The 26,628-nt window shown below is 40.3% G+C and overlaps 2 protein-coding genes across 2 annotated transcripts; one reads left to right on the top strand and one right to left on the bottom strand.

Annotated features, from left to right (window-relative positions):
• Positions 1 to 261: 261 nt before the first annotated feature.
• CHMP4C (charged multivesicular body protein 4C) lies at positions 262 to 16,166 on the bottom strand. The gene is made up of 5 exons (XM_058833482.1): positions 15,800 to 16,166; positions 9,130 to 9,307; positions 7,829 to 7,943; positions 5,156 to 5,264; positions 262 to 2,982 (listed from the first exon to the last, which is right to left on the bottom strand). Exons 1-5 carry the CDS (start codon positions 15,993 to 15,995, stop codon positions 2,918 to 2,920), a joined length of 663 nt encoding a protein of 220 aa, XP_058689465.1. The 5' UTR covers positions 15,996 to 16,166; the 3' UTR covers positions 262 to 2,917.
• A 1,107-nt stretch (positions 16,167 to 17,273) lies between these two features.
• Positions 17,274 to 25,187, top strand: ZFAND1 (zinc finger AN1-type containing 1). The gene is made up of 8 exons (XM_058833616.1): positions 17,274 to 17,345; positions 18,378 to 18,420; positions 19,679 to 19,718; positions 20,077 to 20,204; positions 20,290 to 20,381; positions 21,188 to 21,312; positions 24,160 to 24,315; positions 24,459 to 25,187. Exons 1-8 carry the CDS (start codon positions 17,291 to 17,293, stop codon positions 24,627 to 24,629), a joined length of 810 nt encoding a protein of 269 aa, XP_058689599.1. The 5' UTR covers positions 17,274 to 17,290; the 3' UTR covers positions 24,630 to 25,187.
• The last annotated feature ends 1,441 nt before the right edge of the window (positions 25,188 to 26,628 follow it).

The raw sequence follows: 26,628 nt of genomic DNA, 5'->3' as shown, positions 1-26,628 counted from the left end.
TACACAATGGTTAAGTGTGAAGGAACACAGCCCGAACACCACAGCTTATACTGGGGTGTGGTTTTTTGTTGGTTGTTTTTTAAAGCAAATAAACTTAAAAGAATTCTTGAATTCTAACTGGCTGCTGAAAGATTAATACATCAGAAAAATGTTTCAAAATATCCTTTGTAAGAGCACTATATCCTAATGACAGTGTAAGGACAGTACTTACAATTTTGCCTGATAGGAAAAGAAATTTAATAAAATCATGTAACACAAACATGACACCAAAATATTTATTTACAGTGTGTATATATATATATATACATATATTAATTAGTTCCACTTTTTATTAATATATTTCCCCTTTTTAAAGTTATCCAGGTTAAAAATTTCTAAGCCTGTTAGGAGAAAAAACAATCTCAGAATAAATAAGCAACCAGAAGGAAGTCAGTTACAGTACACCATCTGCTACCATAGTCCTCCTGTAAAATATGTTCCAGTTAATAGGGTACATTTACAATAAGACATTGACACTATTCACTCTCGACTACTTACATACTAAACAAATACCATCTTGGCGTGAAGAGAGGCATATGTTCAAAGAAGAAAGAGCCATTTGTCCCACTGTTATCTGAATTTACACAGGAAAGAGCCACTCCTTCAGCTGAGTTAAATCCCTACAACCCCTTTGCCCTTGAAGAAAATGGGTGTCCCAAAAAAATATGGCAACAAACACTCCAGTTATGGAGGTCCATGGTGTATTTTGGTTTCTATACATCACTACAGTATTCCAGAGTACAATTTCACCAACTTCACATCCTGGCCTATGAACTGGTACATGAGTCTGTCTTTCAGGATCACCAGCCACTATACATAAGCCTTCAGAGCAGCTCATCTGAACATGGAGTTTCATTTCTTCACCTTTCAAACATTTTGTTTTTAAAGTGCTTGATCTGAGATTAATAAGCTGAACACACCTGAAGCTTCTTCAGGATCAACACTTGGCCAAAACATTGCTGGAAGTCAAACACTGGTTAGCAAAGAAGATCTCTACAGGATTTTTTTGTCTCCAGTGAGGGGTGTTCACATGGAAAGTTCTTATTCAAAAACAGCAGGCCCACATTTTCCAAAGTACACTTAAAAGTCACTTTAGTTTCAAAATGGAAGCTTAGAGATCCATTAGGTTATAGAGTACTCCAAATATGCCAAGGGCTGCATAAGAGCTAAGCACTGCTAAACTACTAATTCAACCAAGAACAGAGCCTGGAAGCCAGCTTTTCCAAACTAACCATGAGATTATGTAGGCATGGCTTCATATTTAGAAATACTAGAAGTGTCCAGAAGCACTGCCAGCCTCGCATGATCCTGCACCCAGTGTGTGCTAATATGTTTTGTATCCAATTCAGAGACCTACATAAACTACACACTTTGAACACAGGATTCAAGCCAGAAGGGTTAGCAAATGGGTTTGAAATAATTTAGAATATTTTCTATTTTACTGAAACCTATTGAAGCTGAATACCCAGCAAATCACAGGCTAAAGCCTGCAGGAGAAGGGGTCAGTCTTCTGTTGCTGAAGATCTACAGAAACCAAGTCCACCACTATTCCCCAGGTGGTTCAGTCACCACTAAATTTAAATTCATTTGAAAACAAGAAACCTAGATCAAGGACTCTGCTTCCTACACCCCTAAGAACTCCATAGCGTCTTACTATTTCCTTGTGATTGACAGCAGGCTACTAGCATAGACCTTAAGAGTTGTTTAATACTTCATTAGTACAAAGCAGCCTATTTAATTTTTGGGTTGCATTTGAACAGCAATTCCTCCATATATGTAATAGTTTAGCACTCAAGAGTGGCACGCGCTCCTCAGGCTAAAACACTGTCAGTTGGACAGTAACACACCAGCTTCACAAGTAACCCAGAATCAGCTTTTAACCAGGGTTTAAAAAGGCAACTGCAAATGCAACACACTGGTACTATTACCATTTACAAGCTGAGTAAGAGAAAAGAACCAGATGCTCAGAAATTAAAATTATTTTGAAATTGTATAATTAAAAATGTATTGGTAATTCCTTCTGTGAGGATGAGTATTATCATACTAAGTAAAGACTCATCCTAAGTAAAGACAATGAAGAGGATAAGAATACAGGAAGGTCAAATCTCTTCTGGACTTCTGACAGGGTTAATGAAAATCAGTAGTGTTTGGCAAGAATCTGTAAGAACCTAAGTGTTTTGCTTTCCTCAATCACTGTAATTCTGTAACCTAGTCAGAAATAGTCTAAAATACAATTCAAGTAGACTTAGAGAAGTGCATGGGACATTGTGGCCAGTTAAAACAAAACAAGTAGCACATCCCACTTCAATAAGCCTACAGAAGAGCTTCCTCTTAATATCTAGGACACCGTAAGTTGCTCCCGGCAGACTGTTTGAAGCTTCATGTCCAAATGAATTGTTAGTAATTCTTGGGCTCAAAGAACTTGCAAGTGAGGACATGTATTAAGTTGTTTTGCTAATATTAAAATAGTCTGAACCAAATAACCCTCTAGTTATAGGGCCCTGACAACTTACTTAACTTCCGCATTTCAAAAACGAATCCAGCTTTGAGCATAAGTGAGGCACACAGGTTTTACAAACCAACAGATATGGTAAGATAGTACCTATTAAAAACTGATACTAATAATAAAACAAATCTCTTGACAAGGCTGAAAAAAAATATATGCCTGAAGGTTTAGGCAACTACTTAATTATTTTGTTTGCTGGTTTTTAAGCTAGTTTTGTAATATGGCAGTTAACACCAGTCTCAGCAAGACATGCCATAAAAAACCCCAGCCTGTATGAAATGCAACCACACTAAATCAGTGAGATTGTAAAACAGCAGTACAGCTCTTTACATTCTGCACTATAATGTTTGGAGTTTTAAAAAGACCATGCTGTTATGAAGCCCAGGCAGCCAGTTTCTTCATTTCATCTTCATCTTCTGCTCGTTTCCTGGTCGATGCTGCAGATAAAGAGACAATAACAATCAACTAAAGTAACAATCAGAACCACTATCTGTTAGCAAGAGGACTTGCATAGTGCTTTTCCGTGTGAAGATCTCAGACCAATTTACTGAGTAGCAAGCTAAACATGAGTAATGCAGGAATGAAGCTCATAAGAGATGTGACTATTCTGCCCCATCATATTTCCTACAGAACCTAAACTTCATAATACAGGTCTGATGTCATTCCTTCTGAAAGACTCACATAGAAAAAACATTTAATTTCTAAAGGTTGTCACAGGCAGGAAAGGCCCACAAGAATGCCATCAGTTCTCTCACCCCCATGTAAACAAGCAAAAGTGACCTATCCTGGCCAGCTGCACATCCTGCTCCCTTTCCAAATAATGCTGAGAGGTTCTGCACAAGCAAGTCTCTGAATGAACTCACCCTGTTTTAATGGGTGGTGTCATTTATTAAATGGAGAAAGACATTCCTGAACTTGCTTTGCTCAGGTGACATCAGTTAACTGCTGTGTTAACAGCAATTCCCAGCGCTGTATCGTGGCCCACACACACTTTGTACCCAAATCTCCTATCACACATCACCTGCATTCACTCAACTAAAACCTCATCCAAATTGTCTTCATTTGCTGACCCGCAAATTAGACACCCAAGAGCCCAGGTTCAACCTCAGGCTGCCTCCTCCATCTGTGGGCTGTGCACGTCAGGACTGGCATCTCTCCAGCCACCAATGGAACGCTGCTACTGGGTCCAACACCTGTGTGTGCACCTTTACAGCAGCCAGCTGGCTCCTGCCTGGGGCAGCCACAGGGCAGGAGCTGCTGTCTTGAGGGGAACTGCAACTACCCTTCAAGGACTAAGGGTGGGAGAGGCACACGGGGGACCACAGGTTCAGTCCCTATTCTGCAAGTGTCACAGGTTCACTTTGTAACCGGGGAAGGTCATTATGCCTTGCTCATTGCAGTTTCCTCATCCTCAAAATCAGGAGGGCAACATGCATCTCCAGTTGATGCATTATAGATCCATCAACTGGTCTGTTGCTGTGCTGTTTAAGTAAGCAGAGAGTTTCAGAAAGCATAAGCCAGTTTTTCACATCTTTGAACTATGTAATTGCAACCAGCTCATCTTGCCTGAAGCAGCCATTCAGATGCATGAAGTAGAAAATTAAAATAGTGAGAATCACATGGAGATGGTCTGCATTTAATAAAAATGTCAACTGGCACAGCTGGATCTGGAAGGCAATGTATGAACAAATCATAATGGCCAGACTAAATTTTCACTGTTTTTCTAAATCCCTTTTTTTTTCCTAACTGTTCTGCAATTGAGTTCAGTAGATGAGGCCACAGTCTCCACTTGAGTATTTTAAACTGCTTCTCAAGATTTAAGTGTCATCTGCCAAAACACTTATCATAGTACCTGAGTTGAGCTGGTCTAGGTAACCTGTTCTGTAGCAGAAACTATAAACAACCTGTGTCACATGTGTGCTGTCCTTACCATCAAGTATTTATATTCTTTTACTTATGTCAGTCACAGCAAGTCTTTCAACTGGCAGTGAAAAGTGTATTAAAAGTTGACTGCCTCTGGCTGAATTCAAAACGAACAGGGCAGAACTACAGAAAAATAAAACTACAGCTTAATACCGGGAATAAACCTGTTCAGTAGAAAGAAAGCAAAGGAATGAAATCATGTCTTTAAATATGTGCTTCCCGATGCCTCCTTCATTTCTAATTAAAATACCAGTAGAAAATATCAAACCACTACCCTGCAAAGCTGGATCTTTATGACGTAAACATTTGGAATCTAGGTCAGACTCTAATTGAAAGAGACTAAAAATTTAATTGCCAAAAAGAAGGAAAAAAAAGGCAAAAAAAGATCATTCCTCAATGATCTTACTACATTTCAGTAGGAGATTCATCAGTATATGTGCAAGGTAAAGTTCCCTGAGTTTGTCACCCCAAATCTACAGAGAATTTGGTCCTAAATGCTTTCACAGAGCAAAATGGAATCCCACTCTGCTTTTTCTGTTAAGCAGATACAAAAATAGGAAAATTAATTTATAACATTTGAAAAGTTAGAAAAGAGCTAAATGCATATCTGAAACACTCTTTTCCTCTCCCCTTTCTCATAGCATGGCTTAATCATGAGAAATATAAAATGGCAAGCAGGCATTTTACCAGGGCGAGAAGGAAGCGATGTGGATGGAACACTTGGCAACCTGACATCTCTCATTCCCTTGTTCAGTTCTTCTTGCTCCAGTTCCTCTAATTCTGCCATCAACTCATCCTAAATTCAAGGAAAACATGATTTACAAATACTGACAGCGATCACATGCAAGGGCACATTCAACCACTGTGAAGCAAAGTACTACAAAAAAAACCCAGTTTACACCTGAAAGGACATATCAAGAAAGAGAACATTAAAAAGTGTAATTTTTACTAAGTATGGGCAATTGAGTAAACCTTAATTGAACACTGAAAATAGGATAACAAAAGTTAGAAACAGGACAAGAAATAAAATTAGAAACAAAACTAACAGCAGTACAATACATGCCAAAAAGGCAAATACAGACTAAAAAGCCTCACTGCTGTTCTCAGGTTTGTTCCAAATCTAGAGCCTGTACTCTTCAATGGATTCTTACTTTAATGTACCTTTTTTCCCATTTTAAAAGGTAAACACCTTCCAGTTGTTATAAGGCAGATTGTCATTAAACATTATGCTTCAGCCCTATCATATAAATCCAGGATTATATGTGATTTCAAAGCAGCACTGGAATCAAAACTGTCCTTTGGGTCCTGTTATTCACTCTTGAAGCATGCAGCACTCATGGGCTTTTAGGTGCAGAGGCTGATTTGGACAGACGATCTAATCCACTCATACCATGCTGAAAATAAAAAGGCCGTATGCTTTTTTAAAAAGCAAGGAACTTATTTCTCAGCTGAAGCTTCATAAAGAAAGGAAGCTAAATGTTACATATTTGTAGAGAAATGGATCTTTGCCACACTGATAAAATGGTTTCAAAGAAACAATGGGCAAAAACAACTTGAGAGGGGTGGGGGAAGTTTCAAAAAAGTAGTAAAGTAGGAGCTATTAGATACTGAAATGGGCTTTGCCTACACATTTATACTTTGTTTATCACCAATGTCAAACTTAAAATGATAGTTGCATAACCACCACAGGACTTTATACCTGTATTTACTTTCTCATGGTTTTATAATTTAAGGCAAACATACACTGTGCTAACCCAGGGAAAAGGAACTCTTATGTTTCTGTGCCTGTCTGGAGCAGGAGAAATCACATGTTTCCATGGTCTCCTTCGAGCCACGGCACACATGTTAAGAGAAAATGCATCCAAGTGCATGGAATAAACATCTTTAAAAAAAAATTAAATTAAATATTATCCTTCAACACAAACCACCTTATATCCCAGCAATTAAGTCACTGATTCTAGCACTCTTAAGGCAGAGTAGCCTACAAACCAGGTTTCCCAGTTACTGCCAAGTGCTGTAAGTGTTAGGCTCCTATGCAAAAGCTGGTACGACTACACTCCAAGTGACAAGGGCTTATTTCCCAAAGGAGAACAAAGCACATCAGCTTCAACTGGTATCCCTTAGGAACTTCCTTAGGTCAATCTATAACATGCTTACTAAGCCTAGACTACAAAAAGTTAGCACTGTTGAAAAGTAAGACACTGTATAGCTGTTTGGGGTGGCAGGATGTTTTTCAATTGTTTGAAGCTCAGGCCAAATCCCATTCTTTGTGCCAGTAATGAATAAATGTTTCTTGGAAAGTCTATTTACATTCTAAATGGAATTACAGGAAAGCAGGTAATGGGAACAAAATACAAAGAATCATTCTTTTTTTCAACAAATTAGAACTTTTGAATGAAACTTCCAATTAAGGCAATATGTGCAATATAGCATTTATATTTTTCTTTGTTGTGCATTTGGGCACATAGGAACAAATTAGTTGGGAACAGAATGAATGGTTTGAGCATTCAAGACATTCTTCAAACCACTCTTAGTGCTTGGCCACTTTGAAACAAAATTGAAAAACAAAAGAAAACTGGTTGTGATATTGAGCATGATACCCATCTCTGCATTCCACAGATTACATGAATTTTGAATAACCTTGACCCTTGAGTCCTCAACCATGGTTCAATCAGAAATAAGTTATATCCTGTTTAGATGTACAAAATTAAATCTGGGAGCACTGGATGAAAGCCACTGCAACGAAATTTGAGAAGGTCCTAAGTGCCTTGTGGGGGTTTCAGAAGAAAAGAGCTTTAGAATGAAACCTTACTGCCTCCAAGAGGTATTACTTCCACCTATCAGAGCTACTTCCGTGGTCTGGGCAACAGGGAAAGGACCTGCATCTCTAAGCACCAAAAACGACCTTAAAAAATGGTCCAAATATTCAGAATTATGAACAGCAGCCTGTCCAAGACATAGGGACCTGCACTCAAGTCAAATGGATGGCTATTTGGAGCAACAAAAAATTATATGTTTTAGTGTCCACTTGGAGTAGTACAAATTACATGTTTTAGTGACCTTCTTCCGATGCTCAAATGAGAATAACTACAGGAGTGTACTTAAAAATGCTTTTCTTAAAATTTATACAAAAAATAAAAATTATTTTTATATTTTTACATGTGCATATTTTTATTTAGTGCATTATATATTTTATATATAGTATTTTTATTTAATTTTTATATTTATAATAAAATTATCCAGTTGTCCTGGAGAGGGTAAGCTAGAACCAAGGAATTTCACATCCACATTTCTTGAGAAACAAACCACTGCACAGCAAAATAACTATGGAGTTAAAACTCACAGGCCTGAAGTACTAACCTCGTCAAACTCATCACCAAAGGTGGCTCGGTTTGAGATAGCATCTGAAATTTCCTGGGCAACATCTTGCTGTTCAGTGATATCTTGCATCAAATCATCAATTTTGTTCAAATCCCTGGCAACGTAACATGGAAACATTTTTTAAAGATATATCATTCAAATCCTACAGAACACACTTGAAAAGACCCTATTTTCTTTTTATGCCCACGACTCCTTAAACAGCAGAATTCACAGGGAATAATCTTCCTCACCTACACCCAGTCCACCTACTTCTATGCTGGGATTACAACAAAAGTCAAACTGCAGTAGACTGTATCTCTCCCTCTCTGTGCTCCTCATACCTCTGCCAGACAGTCACAGCCCATGACCAGACCCCCATGGTCAGCATCTTTACAGGCCTTTTGGTACCTAAAAGGGGGTTTATAAAAAAGATGGCTTGTTTTGAAGGGCAGAGGGTAACAACTTTAATCCAAAAGCAGGTCAATTCAGATTTGATTCAAGGAAAAAGTTTTTTACAATGAGGGTGGTGAAGCACAGGTTGCCCAGAAATGGTGGATGCCACATCACTAGAAACATCCAAGGTCAGATTGGATGGACTCTGAGCAACCTGATCTAGTTGAAGATGCTCCTCTTCACTGCAGGGTGTTTGGACAGGATTATCTTTAAAAGGCCCTTTGAACCCAAATTATTCTATGATTTTATGAATCATTTTTTATGTTAAACTTTCACCAGAACTGGGGGGAACTTGACAGAATTGTACCCCATTTAAAGGTTTCCCCTTATTGTTAACTTCATTATTGTTTCAGTTCCTGTTTATTTTTCCCAGAACAACCCTTCTGATTTAACTCTGTTTATTCAGGCAGAAAAACATCCCTTGAAACAATATAGGACATATGAAAATAAAAAAGTAATTCTTTTTCAGAAAGGGCAGGGGGGAAGGGGATGGATCTAATTAGTATTTTGAATCCTACAGTCCAGCTTATGGATTCTGAGGAAGAGTCCACCTAGTTTCTATTAGACTTTCTTCTAGACAAACCAAGGGCAGAGGCCACTCTCCAGTGCCAAGACAGACTTAAGAAAACAGATCTCACTAGTTAAGTGAATTTCCTTCTAGATTTATTGTTAGGAAAAGATATTTTCCTGCCAAGTATAACACTACAGCACTAACAGCATTCCTGATATTCAATGCCCGAACCAAAAATTAAGTCAAAACTATCTAACTTGATACAACAGTCTGTAGTGATGGAATAATTTGAAAGTGGTTAGTAAGTTCAACTTGGAAGCTACTAGAAAACACTTACATATTTTCATGTACTTTTTTCATCGCTTGTGCAGCATAACCCATATTCTTGAGCACTTCTGTGTTGGTGTGGGAATTTTCCAATGCCTCTCTCTGGAACTCAATAGTCGAAAGTGTCCCATCAATTTGATTCAACTGTTTCTCATATCTCTTTTTTCTCTTCAGCGCTTGTAAGGCAGCTGGAATGGGAAGAGGCAAAGTGCACTGTGTGTTTTCATAGCAAATACAAGGACAAGTAGTTCAGCACCAAGCTGACCTGCAGAATTCATAATTCTCACCCTCCTACCTTACTATGAGGGAGACAAACTTTGGCCACACCAGATCGGCAGCCTGTTAATCACCAACAGGCTGTTGCATGAACATGCTGGGAAGCCTCTTTTAGATTAACTCCTTTTAGCACCACAAGGAAAAGCAGCGTCTTCCTCCACTGTGGGAGATCTTGAACTCCATCCTGTGCACACAGGCAAAGCAGGGAAGATGGGAAGGAAAAAGAAAAACATCAGAGAGAAGTCAGAAGGGAGGAAACAGAAGAGAGAAGAAAAGAATAAGCTGAAAAATATAAGTAAAACCTAAGGAAGACAGTGTAAGAAGATCTGCCATGATAACCACAACTCCACCAAAAGCGCTTTTTAAACTTTGTCTCAGCAGCAATAACTGTGAAGTGCAACAGGGGGCCCAAATGGCCCAGCCAGGCAGATGAGTTACATCAGAGGAGGATTTGCATTACTCCATTTTTTAGTTCATCTATTTCTTACAATCACTTAGGAATGTGATCTTTAAACCTTAGAATTTGAAAACAAAGAACTTTGTAGACACAGGCACAGTCAAATCCAGCTACACCCCATTATCTTTGTAAATTGTCAAGATTAGTCTTTTATATTCACTAAGTTACGAGCAGAGTACTCTGCCCAGAGTAAATCATTACCAGAGTAAATGCATGTGACAAGCATGAGGAGAAAAGAACTTTCTCTTGGCCTCAGGATGTAGAACACACAGTTTTGCCACAAGCATTTCCTGATGAGAGCCCTTTCCAAACTACACATGTGCCAGGCAAAAAAGCCCCACCAAATGAAACCAAGGGACTGAGTTAACCCATTGTTTGGTTTCTTCCAATGCTATTAGCATTGAAACCCCCATTCCTTCCCTTGTCTCCTAGAGTTAATTTTTTAAACAGATTCAGTGCCTGCAAGCCACAGCAGCCCTGTGCCCCCCCAAACTCAACCAACAGCAGCAGCTACTGTTGCAGTCCTGTTAAAATTGCCCATGTGCAGTAACACTGAACCTTGACACTGGGTACACAACTTTCCAAATTAAATTAGGATTTCCCCCAAGGAGGGCACAAAGATTTATGGTGTGTAACAGCACACTAAAAAAATCAATGCTTTGTTGACAAATGTTTAAATCAACCTGATCAAAATTACTCATCATGAGGTGCACAAGGACAGGCATTCACACAGGCTAAGATGCCTTCCACCATCTGCAGTGAGATGTTTCAGGACAGCAAACCACAACCCCAACAGATTAATCACAGCATTCAAATCCAAGATTTTCCCAGGTTTTGGGGGATGGTTCAAAGATCACGCATATTCTGAAGAAGTTGCACAAACTCCAGATGATGCCATGCACACAGCAAATCTAAGAATTGTAAAAGTCTCAATGGCAATTCTAAAATACTTAATATTGATTTAATCCTTAACAAGCTTTACCTACTTATTATTTCCCCACTTATTTATGCTTAGTATTCATAGAGTTAAGACACCAGCCACTTCCTTTCTTAGCTTCCATTGGATCAAATTTGATCCTGGATTCTTAGTTTAGGAAGCTAGAGGTTCCAAACAAATGTAACGGTCTGAAACTGTGCATAACACCGGCTGGGCCAGAGCAGAGTCTGAGGCCCTGTGGACTAAGAAGCACTAATAAATTGATGCAGAAAGACTTCAGCTGGAACAAGCATCTATCATGGGCAGTCTTTTTAGTCAGTGTTCTTCAGAAATGGGACTCTGCAATGCTGCTGTTATTATTGGTTGCTCACAGAGAAAATGGATTTCCTCAGTTACACACAAAGCAGTTGTTTTCAAAATCTCAAGATCATTTAATTAAACCACACCCAAATCAAGCAAACACAGAGAAGCTAAACTCTCTGTGACTTCAGCTATTCATAAAGAGCTCTTTGTAATTATTGTGGTGCAACATATTATCTTCCTTCTCTTTAGTTTTACCAGTGACTTACAGAATAAAGCACTTCATAGGAAATAAATTCATACTCCTTCCTTATCAACCAAAGCATTATAAATTCACACCACGCTATATGATTTTCCTGATTTGTGTTAAATGACTGCCCTTTATTGCAGAGTATTTCGCTACAGTAGCTCCAACCACTAATTAAGAGGATTTTATTGTTATTTGGTATCTATTTTTCTGTGTTTTACAAAGTACCTAGAACTTTTAGTGCTTTTCTACTGCATATGGCAAGCATTTTTAAATATTGCTACAATGCTGACACTTTATTAAGGAAGCAGAAATGGCCAGCTGGGCAATAAGAATCCTGGCCACACTGAATATCCAGATTTCAAAATGAAAAACAGCAGTAATGACATAATAAGAGTTGTGGCACCCTTCTCATGGTTTCATGACAGGTCAGACTGAAAAGCAACAGTGCAGTAATACCACCTTTACCTGTCAAGCCCACCACCAACACCCATCAGTACAGAAAGCACCAACAAGCTCATCATCTTCTGAAGCAGAAATAAACCTGTTGTCTAATAATCCTTATAATTTCAGTGAGAAAACTACGTAAGTAGGATAAGACTCCTTCTTCTGAAAATGTAACACCACTGTGAAAATACGAGGTCTCATTCTTGGATACAGTTCACAAACCTCCACCTCAGGCCTGCAAAGGATTCATGGACTGCAGCTTCTGACCTCCCTCACTCCAGGGACAGCCAAAGACAATGCTGCTGAGGCCATAAAAATGATAGGACCCTAATTAGGCTCATTTTCAGCACTTCATAGTCCTTAAAGCCTTGTGGAGGAAGCCACATGCAGTTACAACTGAGGAGCAAAATCAAGAATAATAATGAGCTGGACCAGTTAAAAGTATTCCAGTTCATGGCAAGACACTTGAAACGTGATCATGAAAGTCGGAGAACAATCACTGTAATTCACAGAGCAAAGACACGCCAAGGACTCTCCTTTATGACCCTGCCAAAAGCCCTCACTCCCAACCTGTCCCACAGCCTACTGTAGGCATGACTGTCCTGTCCATCATAACACACAACTACCACATCATTGTTTGGCTTCCACAGCCTCCTGGTTACACCTCATTGAAAAGGAATGCTACACGGCTACATCAGCCCTGCCCAAACATAACACACAACATGTTTAACAGCATCTACTTGTGAAACCCTCACTGTTATTCCAACTTCTTCATAGGTTTTGTCCTCAGTAGCACTATGGGATTTTTTACGGTTAAGACTGAATCACATTCTGGATGGCTTAACTTTATTCTTTTTATTAAGTTTTTTTTAATATTTTTAGGATCTGTGAAAGACACCAGGCTGAAACAACACACATTCATGTGTATGTTATTTTCACAATTACAGGCATACTTCAGAAAACACATTTCATTTTAAACAAAGTTCTCAAATATTCACTATCACTTCCTGTTCTTTAAATTTTCTTCTAATGTTGTTGAAAATAATGGAGGAGAAAAGTCAATATGTAGATGGAGTTGGGAGCTCTGCACTGGCTGAAACTGAGAAACCCCCAAAAAGCACAGCAAGAGATTAAAAAATAATTTCTTCCTGGAAAGGAGAGGCATTAGAAGTCAGTACTAACTGTGTTAAAAATATTGCTTGTCATGATATAACCTCTTCAGAAGGAATTTCAGCAAACAAAAACCCCTGAAGTGGTCTAGCTACAATCAGATATTAATGGAGAATGCTGGAAATGTATCACCTCAAAAGTACAGGTAATTCCAGATTAGGTACATGAACTGCAGAGATTCTTCATAAAGGAAAAGCCAGGAGTATTTCAGTGATGTTTCACATCTATGGCATAGCTAGTACATTACAGCTTTCAAATCAAGTTAAGCCTACTGATGTCACATGAAACCCATTCAAGAATCATATGAAGTCATGAGAAATTGCTGGTGCTTGAATCTGCTCTCTCTTGTGTTGGTGCAACTGACTTAGACTCATGCACATAAAAATCAAGTGAGATCATACTAATTTGGTACATTTTCTATCCCTACATACATCTTGCTCCAGTTGCAGACAGCCCCATTTTAGTTTACATAGGCTTCTACACAGATGCAATGGAAAAAAAACAAAAACAAAACAAACTACATTAAAATTACCAGTGTTGTCCCTCTGAAAAACTCACTCCAACAAGGCAGTGTAGATTTTATACTCTCATTTGTGTGTATGTTTACGTAATATATTTACAATAGATGGTGGTCAGCACAGATTTTCTCAGAGCTATACAGTACTGTACACTTGCTAATATGCTGCCATATGTAAATCAACAGTAATTAAACTGCAAAGCAATTGACATATCAAATGAAGATATATTATTGGGGTTTTAAGTTCACTGACTATCCTGCTAAATTTAAGCACTTTGGCACAGTAGGGTTATATTTTAAACAATATATGGCTCATATTGTTTCTCCTCTGACTGCACTTAGGTTATCCCATTTTGGTTTTAGAAACATTTTTAGCATGAATAAAAACTGTCACACTGAACTTTTAGCCCTACTCTTCCCTCTTCGCTGTTCTTAACTTTTGGTCCCTGAGCAAATGACAAAATAAAAAGGCAGTTATTTTTAACCACGATTAGTTTGCAATACAACTCCATGAACAATTTCGTAGATACAAAACTAGGTGAATTGCACATTGAGCACTGCAGTGGAAACAACGATCTGGGAGAAAAGCTTCAGATATCAAATGCTGCACGCCTGAAGCAAAAGGCCAACACACACCTGAAACCACTACCAAACAGCTGAGTTAAAGGAGAAGCAGATCCACCTTTTCCCAACAAGTTATTTTTCCTGTCTGTGCCCCACCCTCTCCTTCGCAGGTGCACAAGCACTCATGTAGCTACCAGGTCAACTGGAAAAGTGGAACTTAAACTATCCTGGGTAAAAATAACAGCCCAAAGAAAACCACAGTATTTTAAAATATGCAGCTTTCTGAAACACACCCTTCAGGGAGCTCTGCTAAGGAAAAGGAAGGGAGCAGCACAAGGGCAGGAGTGAGGCAGGAAATGTTCCTTCTCCCTGAAAATGTGCCAGCTTATAGTTCGGCTTTGGGAAGAAGTTCCAGAGCAGCGTGTTGGAATTTAACCAGGAATTGCTACAGTCATAGGAACCAACCTTTTTTCTTGCACCAGCCTGGCAGCTCAGGCTTTTGCACAATGAATTCAGCCCTAGGAGCCACCTGGTCACTTTGTCCCATAGCAAATTAGCTTCCAGCTGAACTGTGACAGTACAGAGGTGCTTGGAGAAGGAACCAAGAGACACTCCAGCTGAAGCCAGGGGAGTAGAAAGTGTGAGACCGGGACAAGTGTGACAACTCCCATGCTCTTAAACAGCTGGCTCAGTTAAGCTCTCAAGTGACTTTACTCCCCCTGGATGTGCCTTCAAATCTGTCCCATCTTAACCCAGAATTTTAAACCCATTCTAACTAAAAGTTAGTTTAGTTAAACTGCCTTTGCTAATAATTTTTAAATGCTAAAGGATTACAAATACATTAAAGAGCTAACCAAAATACTTCTAACAGCTCCTCTAAAGTTTGAACTTACAGGGCATTATTTTTTAAATTATTGAGTAACAGAAAGAAGAGGCAAAAGATCTACTTTCTTGTTACATCACAAATCTTTAACTCAAAATGTTCTTCTGTTTTGAAGCATTGAAATTAAAATACAGCTCAGAGTACACAAATAGCTCTCCATGTGACTTCAGGAAGTAATTAACTTGTTTCTCTGAGGCCTGTATATCCCCAAGACAGTGACTACCATCATTTGCTTCCCAGGGATGACAACATCAGTATACACAGGAGCCAGACCTTCTGACCCCCTAGCATCCTCTCCTTTGATAGCTTAGAGCATTAGTGACTACTGCTTTGTTAGCTACATTCTTTTTTTGGTTGCACATATAGTTCTTACATTATTTGGACAAATCATTGCATCACTTTATTCCTCAGTTGTCAACAATGGAGATAATGTGCATTTATTCGTGAATATACAGGAGATCCACACATCCTTCATCTCCTCTGCCACCTGCCCAGCCAATGCTGAGCCCCCAAACAGCAATTCCCTCCCCTCGCTGAGGAGCAGTACTTTGCCCTCCGTGTATCCAGCCAGCATCGACTATGGTGCAAAGCACGGACAGGTGAATCGCACAGGAAACCACAGACAGTAAATTTGTGAGGAATAACAAATTCCCATCCTGCTATATTAATTCACAGTTCATTAAACACTAATAGATGCCAAAGACCCAAAACCACCATCCCGCCTCGCGTGTGGTGATACTTGCGCGGAGCCCACAGCCGAACCACACTGCACACCTGCGGAGCCAGGTGACCCGGCCCAGCCCCGGCGAGATCCGAGTCCCCGCCGCAGCCAGAGCGCTCCATTCCCGGGATTTAATCGCGCGGGGCCCGGCCGGCACTCACCTCGCTTGTTCTTGGTGCCGTGCTGCCGGGCTACCGCCAGCTCCCGCTCGATCCGCGTCTCCAGGTACTCCTGCTTCTTGCTGAGCATCTCCTCCGTCTCTCGCAGCCGGGCCAGCGCCTCCTGCGGCGAGGGACCCCTGCGGCCCTTGGAGGCGGCCGAGCCGCCCCCCTTGAAGAACTTGGAGATCTTGCTCATGGCGGAGATCCTGGCTCGGCACGCGCCAGCCCGGTCCTCAGGAGCCTCCCTGCCCGGCACACGCCGTGACTGCGCTTCCAGATCCCGCGGGCGGCGGCGGCACCGCACCTGGCGGCGGGGCGGGCCCGGGGGCGGCCCCGCGGAGGCCGAACCGCCGCTGCCCTCAGCCAGCGCCGGGCAGAGCGGCGGGAGGAGCCGCAGGGGCTCGGGCTGGGCCGACGCTGCGGAGGCGGCTGCCGAGTTTGAGCTTCCCCCCTGCTTTTTTTCCCCATGTCATAGAATCGCAGAATGCACTAGAGGGTCATCTGGTCCAACCTCCCCGCTCATGCAAGGTTATCCTAGAACACACGGCACAGGGTTACATCCATGCGGCTCAGGGAGAGAGATTGCACAACCTCTCTGGACAGCCTGTTCGATTGAGTGGTCACCCACACAATAAAAAAAAAAGTTCTTCTTCGTATTCATGTGGAAATTCCTGTGCATCAGTTTCTGCCTGTTGTCTCGTCTTATTGCTTGGCACCACTGAGAAGAGCCTGGCCCCAGCCTCTTGGAACCCTCCCATAAGAGGCTTACAGACATTGGTGAGGCCCCCTCTCAGTCGCTTCTTCTCAAGGCTGAAGAGGCTCAACTCTCTTCTTCCCTCCGAAGAGAGATGTTCCGGTCCCTTGATTAATTTTGTAGCTCTCTGCCGTATCCTCTCCAGGAGCCCCATGTCTCTCTCAATGAGGAGCACAGAACTGGAGACATGGTGCAGGAAGGTGTTTCGGGAGGGCATCCCGCTCGGACACAGGCGTGCACGCGGGTCAGGGCTGGGAAAATAACACTGAATTCTGAAGGCATGTGGTTTTTTACAAAAGTGGTGGGTGCGCCGCTAAGGAAACCTCAGTGGCATCAACAGGTTACAGGGTGCCTAAAGTGCTTCGGGATATCTCCGCTCTGCCCCCGTGAACGGCCTCTGCGCCGAAGGACGACGCAAATAGCGACACAAATAAGACACAAAACATGCCCTTTTTTTTTTTGCCTGAAACGGGCCAGGAGGAGAACCAGCCGCGCCTCTGGGCCCGCTGAAGTCTGAAGCTTGGACCGACAAGGGCTGCTAAGAGCAGGTTTTCCTGAGCCCGGAGATGCGGCCGATCCCACAGCCTTGCCCACAGCTCCAAGCCCGCGGGGCGGCGGTGAGCTCGGGCTCAGGCGCTCAGGCTCTGCCCCGCCCGCCCCGGGGCGGGCCCCGCCGGCCCCTCCGCAGCGCGGCCCCGCCCGCCCCGCCGCTTCCCCGCCTCCTGCGTGCCGCGGACATGGCGGAGCTGGAGGTGGGGCAGCACTGTGGGGTGCCCGAGTGCCGCCAGCTCGGTAAGGGGGAGCGCGGCGGGTCCCGGCGGAGACGGGGATGGTGGGCCGGGGACGGTGCGGGGGCTGCGAGGAGTGCCCCCCCCCAGCTCGGGGAGTTCTCTGTGCTGCTGCAACCCTGCCACAGTCCGGTGCCAGCGCCTGCCACCTCGGTTGTGTGACTGGGTGGTTAATAGCCTGTCCCTTCCTCACACTTGGTTGCCTTCAGTGATCTCGGAGAGGTGTGACTGCAGATGTAACCTCTCAGAAAGAAGCAGCAGAACCGCCTGTACCGAAGGCTTTCTGAGGGACCACTCAGAGATGAAGGGATTGAGATGATCGCGACCTGAGCTGCACGGTCCATTGCGTGATGGTCTGTCAGAATAAAATCTGAAGGATGGAGAAGCAGAGTAGTGGGTGGGCTGGACCTGAAATTTGCTGCCATTAATGATGTGGTGGAGTTCGGCAGATAGTGAAGTGATTTTATCTGTAAGAATTTATGTGGTAGGCAGGGGATGTGTACAGAGGCTTAGGAAGTGTGTGTAACTTTAATCACCCAAGGTCAGTATGTATGATATGATGTGAAGAAGGGGCAGGATCATTATGACTATCCAGTGGAGGAGATGCTCTCCCTTCCAAAGAGCCAGCATCTCTTCCAGTTGGCAACTCATAAAATAAAATGTAAATTGTTCACTGTCAGTAAATAGTTTTCTGAGGGATCTCGCAATAAATTCAATTTTTAACATAACTGGTAATTTTGATGGTTAGCTGAATGTTCCAGTATCATAGCTTGATGTTGAAAAAATTTTAATTTAAAGCCTAATTCCAACTTCTGGAATGTATATTATTTACCTGCTCATATGTTTTTCTGTAATACTAATTAGGGGAGTTAACAAAAGCTACTTCTAGCTAAACTGTAGATGCAGTTGCTAAGTATTCTTATAAAGATTCCTACCCTGTGATGTAAGCAAAAGTTAATAATGTGAAAATAAAACTAGAAACTTAGCAAAACAACAACCATGTTGTGTTAGCTGAAAACAAATATCTTTGTTTCAGATTTTCTTCCCTTTGTATGTGATGGCTGTTCAGGTATCTTTTGGTAAGTTCATAGAATCACAGAGTATCTCAAGTTGAAAGGGTCCCACAAGGGTCAACAAGTCCAACTCCCTATTCCTCACAGGACTATAACTAAAGCATACAACTAAGTGTCATTCAGATAGTCCTTGAACTCCAGCAGACTTGATGCCATGACCACTTCATTGGGGAGCCCAATCTAGTGCCCTACCATCCTCTCTAAGAAACTTTTCTTGATGTTCAACCTGAACTTCCTGTGACACAGCTGTTTTCCATTTCCTCATGTTGTATGCTGTCACCAGGATTTCCTCATCCCAGGTGAAGAATCCTGCACTTGCTCTCATTAAATTTCATATGGTTGGTGACTGCCCAGCTCTCTAGTCTATCCAGAATCTCTCTGTGTGACTTCTCCACCCTTAAGGGAGTTCACAGCTTTTCCTGGTTTAGTATGGCTGGCAACCATAACATGTATCCAGATAATTTATAAAAATATTAAAGAGCATTGGTACTAAAATTGAGCCCTGTGGAACTCCAGTTGCCACCAGACTGAAGCAATTGCATTTACTGTGGCTCTCTGAGCCCAAATCATCAGCCACTTGCTCACCCATCATACACCAGATTTGTCTAGCTGTGTGCTGGACCTTTTGTCAAGAAGGACACTCTGATAGACAATGTCAAAAGCTTTGCTAAAATGCAGAACACCACATCTGCTGGCCTCCTAGTGTCAACTAAATGGGTGACCTTGTCACAAAATGAGGGGGCTGGTTATGTTTTTTTTCTTGAAAAAAAGTTTGGGGTTTCTTGCAAGGTTGAAATCAGGGCCTGCACTTTGATTTACACTTCGGATTAGCAGAGGGTAGCTGAGAGAAACTCAGAGATTGGGGGCAGATTTCACTTCTAACATATGAGAAGCCTTCAAGGGATTTCTGCCATTTTGGAAGGTGATTGAAAATCCATTTAAAGAGAAAAACTCTGGTTGCTTTGAACTGAACTTTTAAGCATGCTAGTGTCTTCATTCTCTTGAAATTGTTTGTTTACCTTGACGAATAAGTTCCAAAAGCTAAATGTTTTACATGCTGAGAAAGAATATGATCTATCCATTCAAGAAGTGAAATGCATGGGGATAGAACAAACTTTGGAGAAGATTCATTATCTAATTGAAGTTTTCCCATGATAAAACTTGTCAGATTACTCTTTAAACACTTAAATGTTTTCACATGCAGGTTTTTTTTTTTTCCTGGAATGTTGATAACAGTGTGATATTTTCTTCTTTTTCCATAAAGCCTTCAGCACAGGAGCCGAGATGCTCATGGGTGTCCTGAGGTAATTTAATAATATATGACAGCCTTAAATTAAAATTCCATGCAACTTAGCTGTGTGTTTTCAGACTAGATGAATGCATATGGTATATAAGTATGAATTATTTAACTGAGAATGTGAAAAGCTTAAAGAAAATGAATCTACTCTTTTTCTTCCTCTCGGAAGTAAATTGACTGAGTAGGATGACGGTTCTTTTTCTGCCTCTGAGCTAAACATAACCAGGGCAAAAGCAGGAGGGAATAGCCAGACCAGGTTTGCCCATAGAATGGAGAGCTAGGTCAGATCTTTGGGGAACCTGGGATTGCAACTTATATCTGTGGTATCTGTTGATTTACACAAAATATTTTGTACTTACTCCTAGGTGAATGTGAGAAACAGTTCTGTGAAACCCGATCAGCACAGATCTTACCCATGCTCATACAAGGACTGCAATGGAAAGGAGCTTTTGCCAGTGTTATGTCCTTATTGTGAAAAGCATTTTTGTCTCAGGTGAGTGGAACAGAGTGTTTAAACATCAATATTCATTCACTGATGTATGGAAAAGTCAATATAAGTTTTACTTTGTTGTTTACAGGCATCGTCATCAATCAGACCATGAATGTGAGAAGCTGGACATGCCGAAACCCCGAATGGCTGCCACCCAGCAACTTGTTCAAGATATTATAGGCAAGTACAGAGGGATATATATTCTTTTTCTTATATCTTTTTCAGAACCCTATTTGAGCTTCTGGCCTCCTTTGAGGGGTCAGGTTTGACCAAATGAGAGGAAATGATAGGAGTTCCTTGGTTAAATAGCCCTTAACTTACATGTCAGCATTTAATACTGTTCATCTAAACTGAACCAAAACAACAGTACAAGGAGAATCTCTAAAGAATAAATAGGAAGCAGGCTTCTTTCAGAATTATTGTCTTGTTGTCATTCTACAAGTACTATAACATAATGAATTGTACTTAGCCATTATTATTTATATATTAATTCATGTGCAAATAATGCAATTGTGTTGGATGCGCATGTCAGTCTGCTGGGATCACACCTACACATTCAAGATAGACAGAAAAGTGATTCTACCATGTAATGTTTTGCAGGTTTTGAACAAGCTTTAGGATGGGAAAGAGAATAAACAGCACTGCCCAGCTGGACAGTGGGGTTATGTGTAGAACGGAGGACCTGAAATTGTTGCCATATGAACACTGTAATGGCCATAGGTGTAGAAACTTAAGAATTTGTATCTATTTGGCTTTTGCAGCTTGTGTTTACGTGGTGATAATGTTAATCTACTTTTCAATGTAAAGGAATTCTGCTAGAACTAAAAATTCTGATGTATGACTTTGGGAGAATATGAACAGACACAAAAGGGGATGGGATCCTTGGCAATACAGTGAGACCCAATAGACTAAGTGGGTGTATGTCATATAATATGGTCAGGAAACTGTAAGAATGTTCACACTAACAGGAATAATATTTTTCTCAGATTCTAAAAAAAGTGATGAAGTGAAAAGCAAAAAACGTAAAGGAGCAAAAAACAGTGAGACGGCAGCAAAAGTGGCATTAATGAAACTGAAAATGCACGCATGTGGGGACAAGTCCTTGCCTCAGGTCAGTGATGTTTGTTTTCAATAATTGAATTCTGAAAGGAACTGGAAAGTTTTCTAAATTGCTTGATCTTCATTGAGTTCCCTCAGCTTGGTTTTGGATTTAATTTTTCAAGACCACAATCCCTTAAATGTATATTTCAGCCTGGTACCCAAAAGCAGTCTCACTAGTCTTATGTCCGTTATGTCTTTGTGGGGTTTGGAGCAGTGGAGTCAAGTTCTGTTATTTTATAGCAGAAATGTATTTGCCTGCCACATGGCTGTTACATAGCCCTGCAGGGACAAACAGGGTCTTTTGGGGATTTTTGGCAGAAAGATGACATTACTAAGATTTAATAAAGCTTATCATTCTAGCAGAATTTGATGATCAGCAGAGCATAGAATTTTATTATTAGACTAGAACAGGATTTCTACAATCACTGTCACACAATTTTGTAAGTAGTGCAGCTCAGAATTTTATAGCACATCTTAGCTTGTGGTTTCTTAGCACCTGGACGTTTGCAGATAGTGTCAAATCTTAATACTTGGCTAGCAATATCAATATTTACGATCATCTAGACCTGAAACATAAAACTGCTTGGTTTTCCCATCTAGACTGAATTCATATGTTGGGGCATTGCAGTGGACAATGTAGTCTTATCGTACGAATGTGCCTTAAAAGTTTGAGTTTGCTAATCTTGAGAGTGTAAAGGGATGAGTATGCCAATTCAGATTGGTACCAAGATGTTTCAGGTGCAGATTCAGCTACTCACCCAGAATTAGCATCTGAAGATTGAGAGTGTTGTATATACAACTCCATTTGTATATGTAAAAAACGCATTGAGAAATTATTTTCATAAACTGAATGACACGATTATCATCCCATTCATGAAACAGGGAGGAAGGAGGTATAGGTAAAGGTCAGTACAATACAGTGGGTGTTGTGATCATCTTTTTACAGCTGAGTTTTCTACAAAGGTAAAAGTAATGATTCCTTGGGCATACTCCAGGTTTGCTCAGGCCAAAAAATCTGTCCAAGTTTCACTCATTTCCTGAGTGATAATGATAAATTATAAAAATGATAAGGAATTATTCATTCTTGGGAATTATCCAAACCTCAGTGAAGGTAAACAGAGTCCGCATTTAGAAACAGTTTTTTATGTGTCCTTTACTTTGGGAGTTAGTAAAGGGACAGACAGGTATTTAAACTTCATAAGGGTAGTTAATAAGAACATTGTCACCCTGAAGAAAGAGAAGGACTGATGGTAGGGGGTTCATTTTACTGGTTGGAGAGCAGGAGAATGAGTTTTTTCCACTGGGCATCTGGTGGGTGTCTACTGGTTATTTTAAACATCAAACAGCTTTTAAGTAGAGCTTTTACCCCATTTTCCCATAAGGAAACTTTGCCCTGGAGCCCATTTCAGTGGACATTCCACTTCTTGACTTTGAGGACAGGGGGGACACCCAGGCAACTCCATCATCATCCTACCATTCCTGGATTTTTTTTCTTTTTAATGAATGCCATTGTCAGATTGCACAGCAGAGGGCATGGGAGTGTCAGCAATCTGTTGATTAAATCCTGCCAGAGTGGTATGAATATCAGCTTTACCACAAGCAAAAGCTTTCCCTAAGCTTTCCTTATTTTATCTCCAGTAAGGGTGTAACACCACCCTTCAGGTGTTCAAGGGAGAAGTCCAACATAATTAACATAATTGCCAAGTGGACCAGGGGGCTTATTTCCTGCTCACAATCCACTTGGTACCCTGAAAAGGTGACCTTCTTTGTGAGGCCCTGGCATTGTTTCTTCATCAATTGTTTTAATGGCTCAGTAGGTGTTCCCCTGAATGCAGCTCACAGAATATCCATATTGAATGTATTCAGGTTTCCCGGTTGCATTTGCTGGTTTTGGGGGATGCAGGAAGACAAAAAAAGGAGTTCAAATTTTACCATAAAAATTGAGTAAGAAACCACTGCTCCATTTACTCCAGTTATACTCCAGTTACTAATATTTTCTGATGTTTCAGAGGGATAGCTCCAGGACATTTTTCTCTTTTCTTCTGTGTGGAGAACACTCAAATTTCAAGGAAAACGTACAGGTTGAAATTCAGAGCCAGTTCTATGAACATGGCTGAGATAGTTCCATATGTTCGAGGGAACACATAAATAAATCCTTTAAAAAGAAGACTTCTGTCTTGTCTTGTTTCTGACTTTGACTCAGCAGGGATGATCCTAAATGATGAATATATAGCAGTCATCCTTGTTATATTTTACCCCAATCCCATTCAGAATCTCTCCCTCATAGATTACTCTTCACATTTCTTAAACAAATCTTTCAGTCTAGTAGAAAGAGTGTTTAGTACATAAAAGGAGGATACAGTAGAGGATGAAGGATTATCTGGTCATGAATGAAAGCTGGTTTGTGAAGCAAGCATTTCTAGTACAGTGAACTGCTCTAACTGCTTCTGCATTCCAATTTGAGACACTATACTGCTGCCAAAAACAAATACTGCTTATTCAAACGCACCTTTTTCTCATGAGGGCGGATACCTTTTCATGTCTGTATATATATAACAGTGTGCTGTAGGACTGGTGGGAAAAGATGTTCTCTCCACCTTTAAGAACTTACTGTCTGTCCTATCCTCTCCTCCTGCAGCTGGAGACGATTTGATTTGATGATCTTGGTAATTTATATTTTGCAGTAAAAATAAAACAAATTTCCGTTGGTAATTTTGGGTCTGAAGTTTTAAGTTTTTTACTGAAAAACTTAAAAAAGTTTTAAGTTTTACTTACAAAAACTTACTGGATGTATATGACTGGAATTATGTGTTTCTTCTGTGGGTAATTTTTTGTTTTGTATTTCATGTTTTTCTAGACAGAAAGAATTTACTTTCAAGTATTTTTACCAAAAGGGAGCAAAGAGAAAAGCAAACCCATGTTCTTTTGCAGTAAGTGGAGTATTGGCAAAGTAGTAGATTTTGCAGCTTCCTTAGCAAGTCTTAAAAATGACAACAACAAATCAACATCTCAGGTAAGTCAACAATAACAAATATTTTCTAGATTGTTGCATTTTGGGCTCAGTTTTTCTTTTGCCTTTTGTGCCTCTCCCACCCCACTTCTTTCATCTTGGATAGGCAACTCTTGATGTTAATTTCTGTGCTATTTGTCTTACAGAAACTGAGATTATGCCATACTGCCTCTGGAGAAGCCTTGCCATTTGAGCACACACTGGAAACATGGCTATCTGATAAAGACTATCCACTGTACAATGGAGGGAATATAATTCTAGAGTATCTTGATAATGATGTTCTGTTTATAGAAGATACAGAGTCCTACTTAAGTTAGTCAATAAATTTTCACAAACAAAAAAAATCCAGTATTTTTTGGAAGCATGGTATTAAAGCAAGTCCAGTTTTCTTTTAAAATCACTGGTATGCCAGAATCTATCTTCCATTGTAAAGACACAATTCCCATAAGTTTCTCAGTTGCTTGACTGACAGAAGAGCTATTTCCTGAAAGGAAAGTTATAATAACTAATATTACAGAAATTTCACATTCTAGAATTCTTGCTGTATTGAGCTGTATAATATCAAGAATGTTTTCTTAAATTCAGTATTTATTTTTGTGTAAGTGGTGGGACAATACATCTTAATAAATACTGAAAATGTGAACTTGCAGTATGACAGTTTTCTGAAGGACAGAAACATACTACGCTATTGCAGCATCTTTTCTACATCTACACGAACAGATTTGATTGCATTTGGAAACCAGCACTGTCCATACACTGGGTCCACATTTTATTCTTGTAATGACATTTAGAAAGAAAGCTTTAGGGAGCAAAAGTAAATTCACTCAGGTGAAGTGAATTTAAAAAACTTCATTTACTCCTGATTGTAAATCTCATTCTGTGAGTAGGTGAGGATAAAGGATCTTGGTAAGCCTGTCACTTACTTTGTTTTACAGTACTCTTTACTGTAGTTTTAACATTACTTAGGTATGAATAAATCACTTTACTGGATATAGTGTGGATGTCACATAAAGGAAAGTGGTTTTGGTTCCCATGAAGGAAAGGGTTTTCAGTAGCTGGATATTTTGGAAATCTTTGTCAGATTTCCAAAAAGAAAAAAGTAGAGGAAAGTACAGGAGCATTTTTCTGCTTTCCCTTGCCTGTCTCCAGTTGTTATCTTGCTTTCCAGGACAAGAGGAACAGTTCCCTTTTACCCTGTTTTTTATCTTCCTCCTTTTCATCTGCAATTGTCTATTCATCTTTCTTTTTATCTTAGGCTGCTGTGGTACAGAATATGCAGTTAGAGGCCTACCAGCATTGTGGAACCAGTGAGTTGAGAAAAGCCCTAAACAGAACTTGTTCCCCGCACTGTTGCTACAAAAGCAAGTGAAAAAATGCTGCTGTGCAACAGGGTCATTTCTTTTTAGCAGAAAATCTTTGTTCTCTACTTACACCCTTCTTCCTGCCCCTGATTTTTCTGCCTTAGCAGTTGCAGGCAAAATAATTGAAACAACATTTTTTTTGTGGATAAAGAGAAGATAGATTTGGGATGCAGGAATTAAATATTTGGGGAGACCTCAAAGGTTTTACCAGGGTGGTTGCTTTCATCAATCGCCAGTAATGGCTAAGGGCTATCAGCGTGTAAATGACAGTACAAACATGGCAAGTCACAGTTGGTAAGACTCCAAAAAGTTCTCACTATCATCTTATTCCAGGAATGTGTCTAGGATTGTACACAGAAGCTCATTCCAGGTAGTTTTCAGAAACTGAGTAGCAAAATCAAATTAGTCTGACAGATAATTGAGAAGAGGTGAAAACTCCACCCTAATCAATGGTGCTAGGAACAAAAGCAGAAACTTTCCCAGACCTTTAGGATCTTGCATAGGCTAGCATTGCTCCCATTTCATCTGTTTAGATTCCAACATATCATTACTTAGCTTTTTGTTTTTGTTTTTAAAACATGATCTTAGCACATTTTCATACAGAAAGTTCAACAGTTTCATTTGGAAAAAAAAACAAAAAACAAAAGACTGGAGGAGGTAGTTCACATTTGAATCCACTGTTAATTTTACTGGCCTGTGCTTAGAAGGTGCTGAGCTGTTTCACTTGAAAGTTACTAAATCAAACTTTACTTTTTTTTTTTTTTTTTTTTTTTTTTTGCATCTAGAAGTTATGCAAGCAAGAAGAGGAATTTATCAAAAGAAATGCTTTGTGATTTTTACAATAAACAGTGCTTTTAGCCAAATTGCAAAAATAGGTGAATACAAGCATTTTAGTTGTTCTAGCTGTAATTTTAGAGAAAGCACAAGGTCAAGGACTTACTAACATTTTATGAGA

Source organism: Poecile atricapillus, chromosome 2 (assembly GCF_030490865.1).
Source record: "Poecile atricapillus isolate bPoeAtr1 chromosome 2, bPoeAtr1.hap1, whole genome shotgun sequence".
NCBI lineage: Eukaryota > Metazoa > Chordata > Aves > Passeriformes > Paridae > Poecile > Poecile atricapillus.
This window is presented reverse-complemented; position numbering and strand designations above follow the sequence as displayed.

Coding starts and splice junctions, on each gene's coding strand:
- CHMP4C (XM_058833482.1), bottom strand. CDS start 15,995: ATGAGCAAGATCTCCAAGTTCTTCAAGGGGGGCGGCTCGGCCGCCTCC. Junction 9,308..15,799: donor CGGCACCAAGAACAAGCGAG/GTGAGTGCCGGC, acceptor TTCCCATTCCAG/CTGCCTTACAAGCGCTGAAG. Junction 7,944..9,129: donor AAAAAAGTACATGAAAATAT/GTAAGTGTTTTC, acceptor TTACGTTGCCAG/GGATTTGAACAAAATTGATG.
- ZFAND1 (XM_058833616.1), top strand. CDS start 17,291: ATGGCGGAGCTGGAGGTGGGGCAGCACTGTGGGGTGCCCGAGTGCCGC. Junction 17,346..18,377: donor GCCCGAGTGCCGCCAGCTCG/GTAAGGGGGAGC, acceptor TCTTTGTTTCAG/ATTTTCTTCCCTTTGTATGT. Junction 20,382..21,187: donor ACTTGTTCAAGATATTATAG/GCAAGTACAGAG, acceptor TATTTTTCTCAG/ATTCTAAAAAAAGTGATGAA.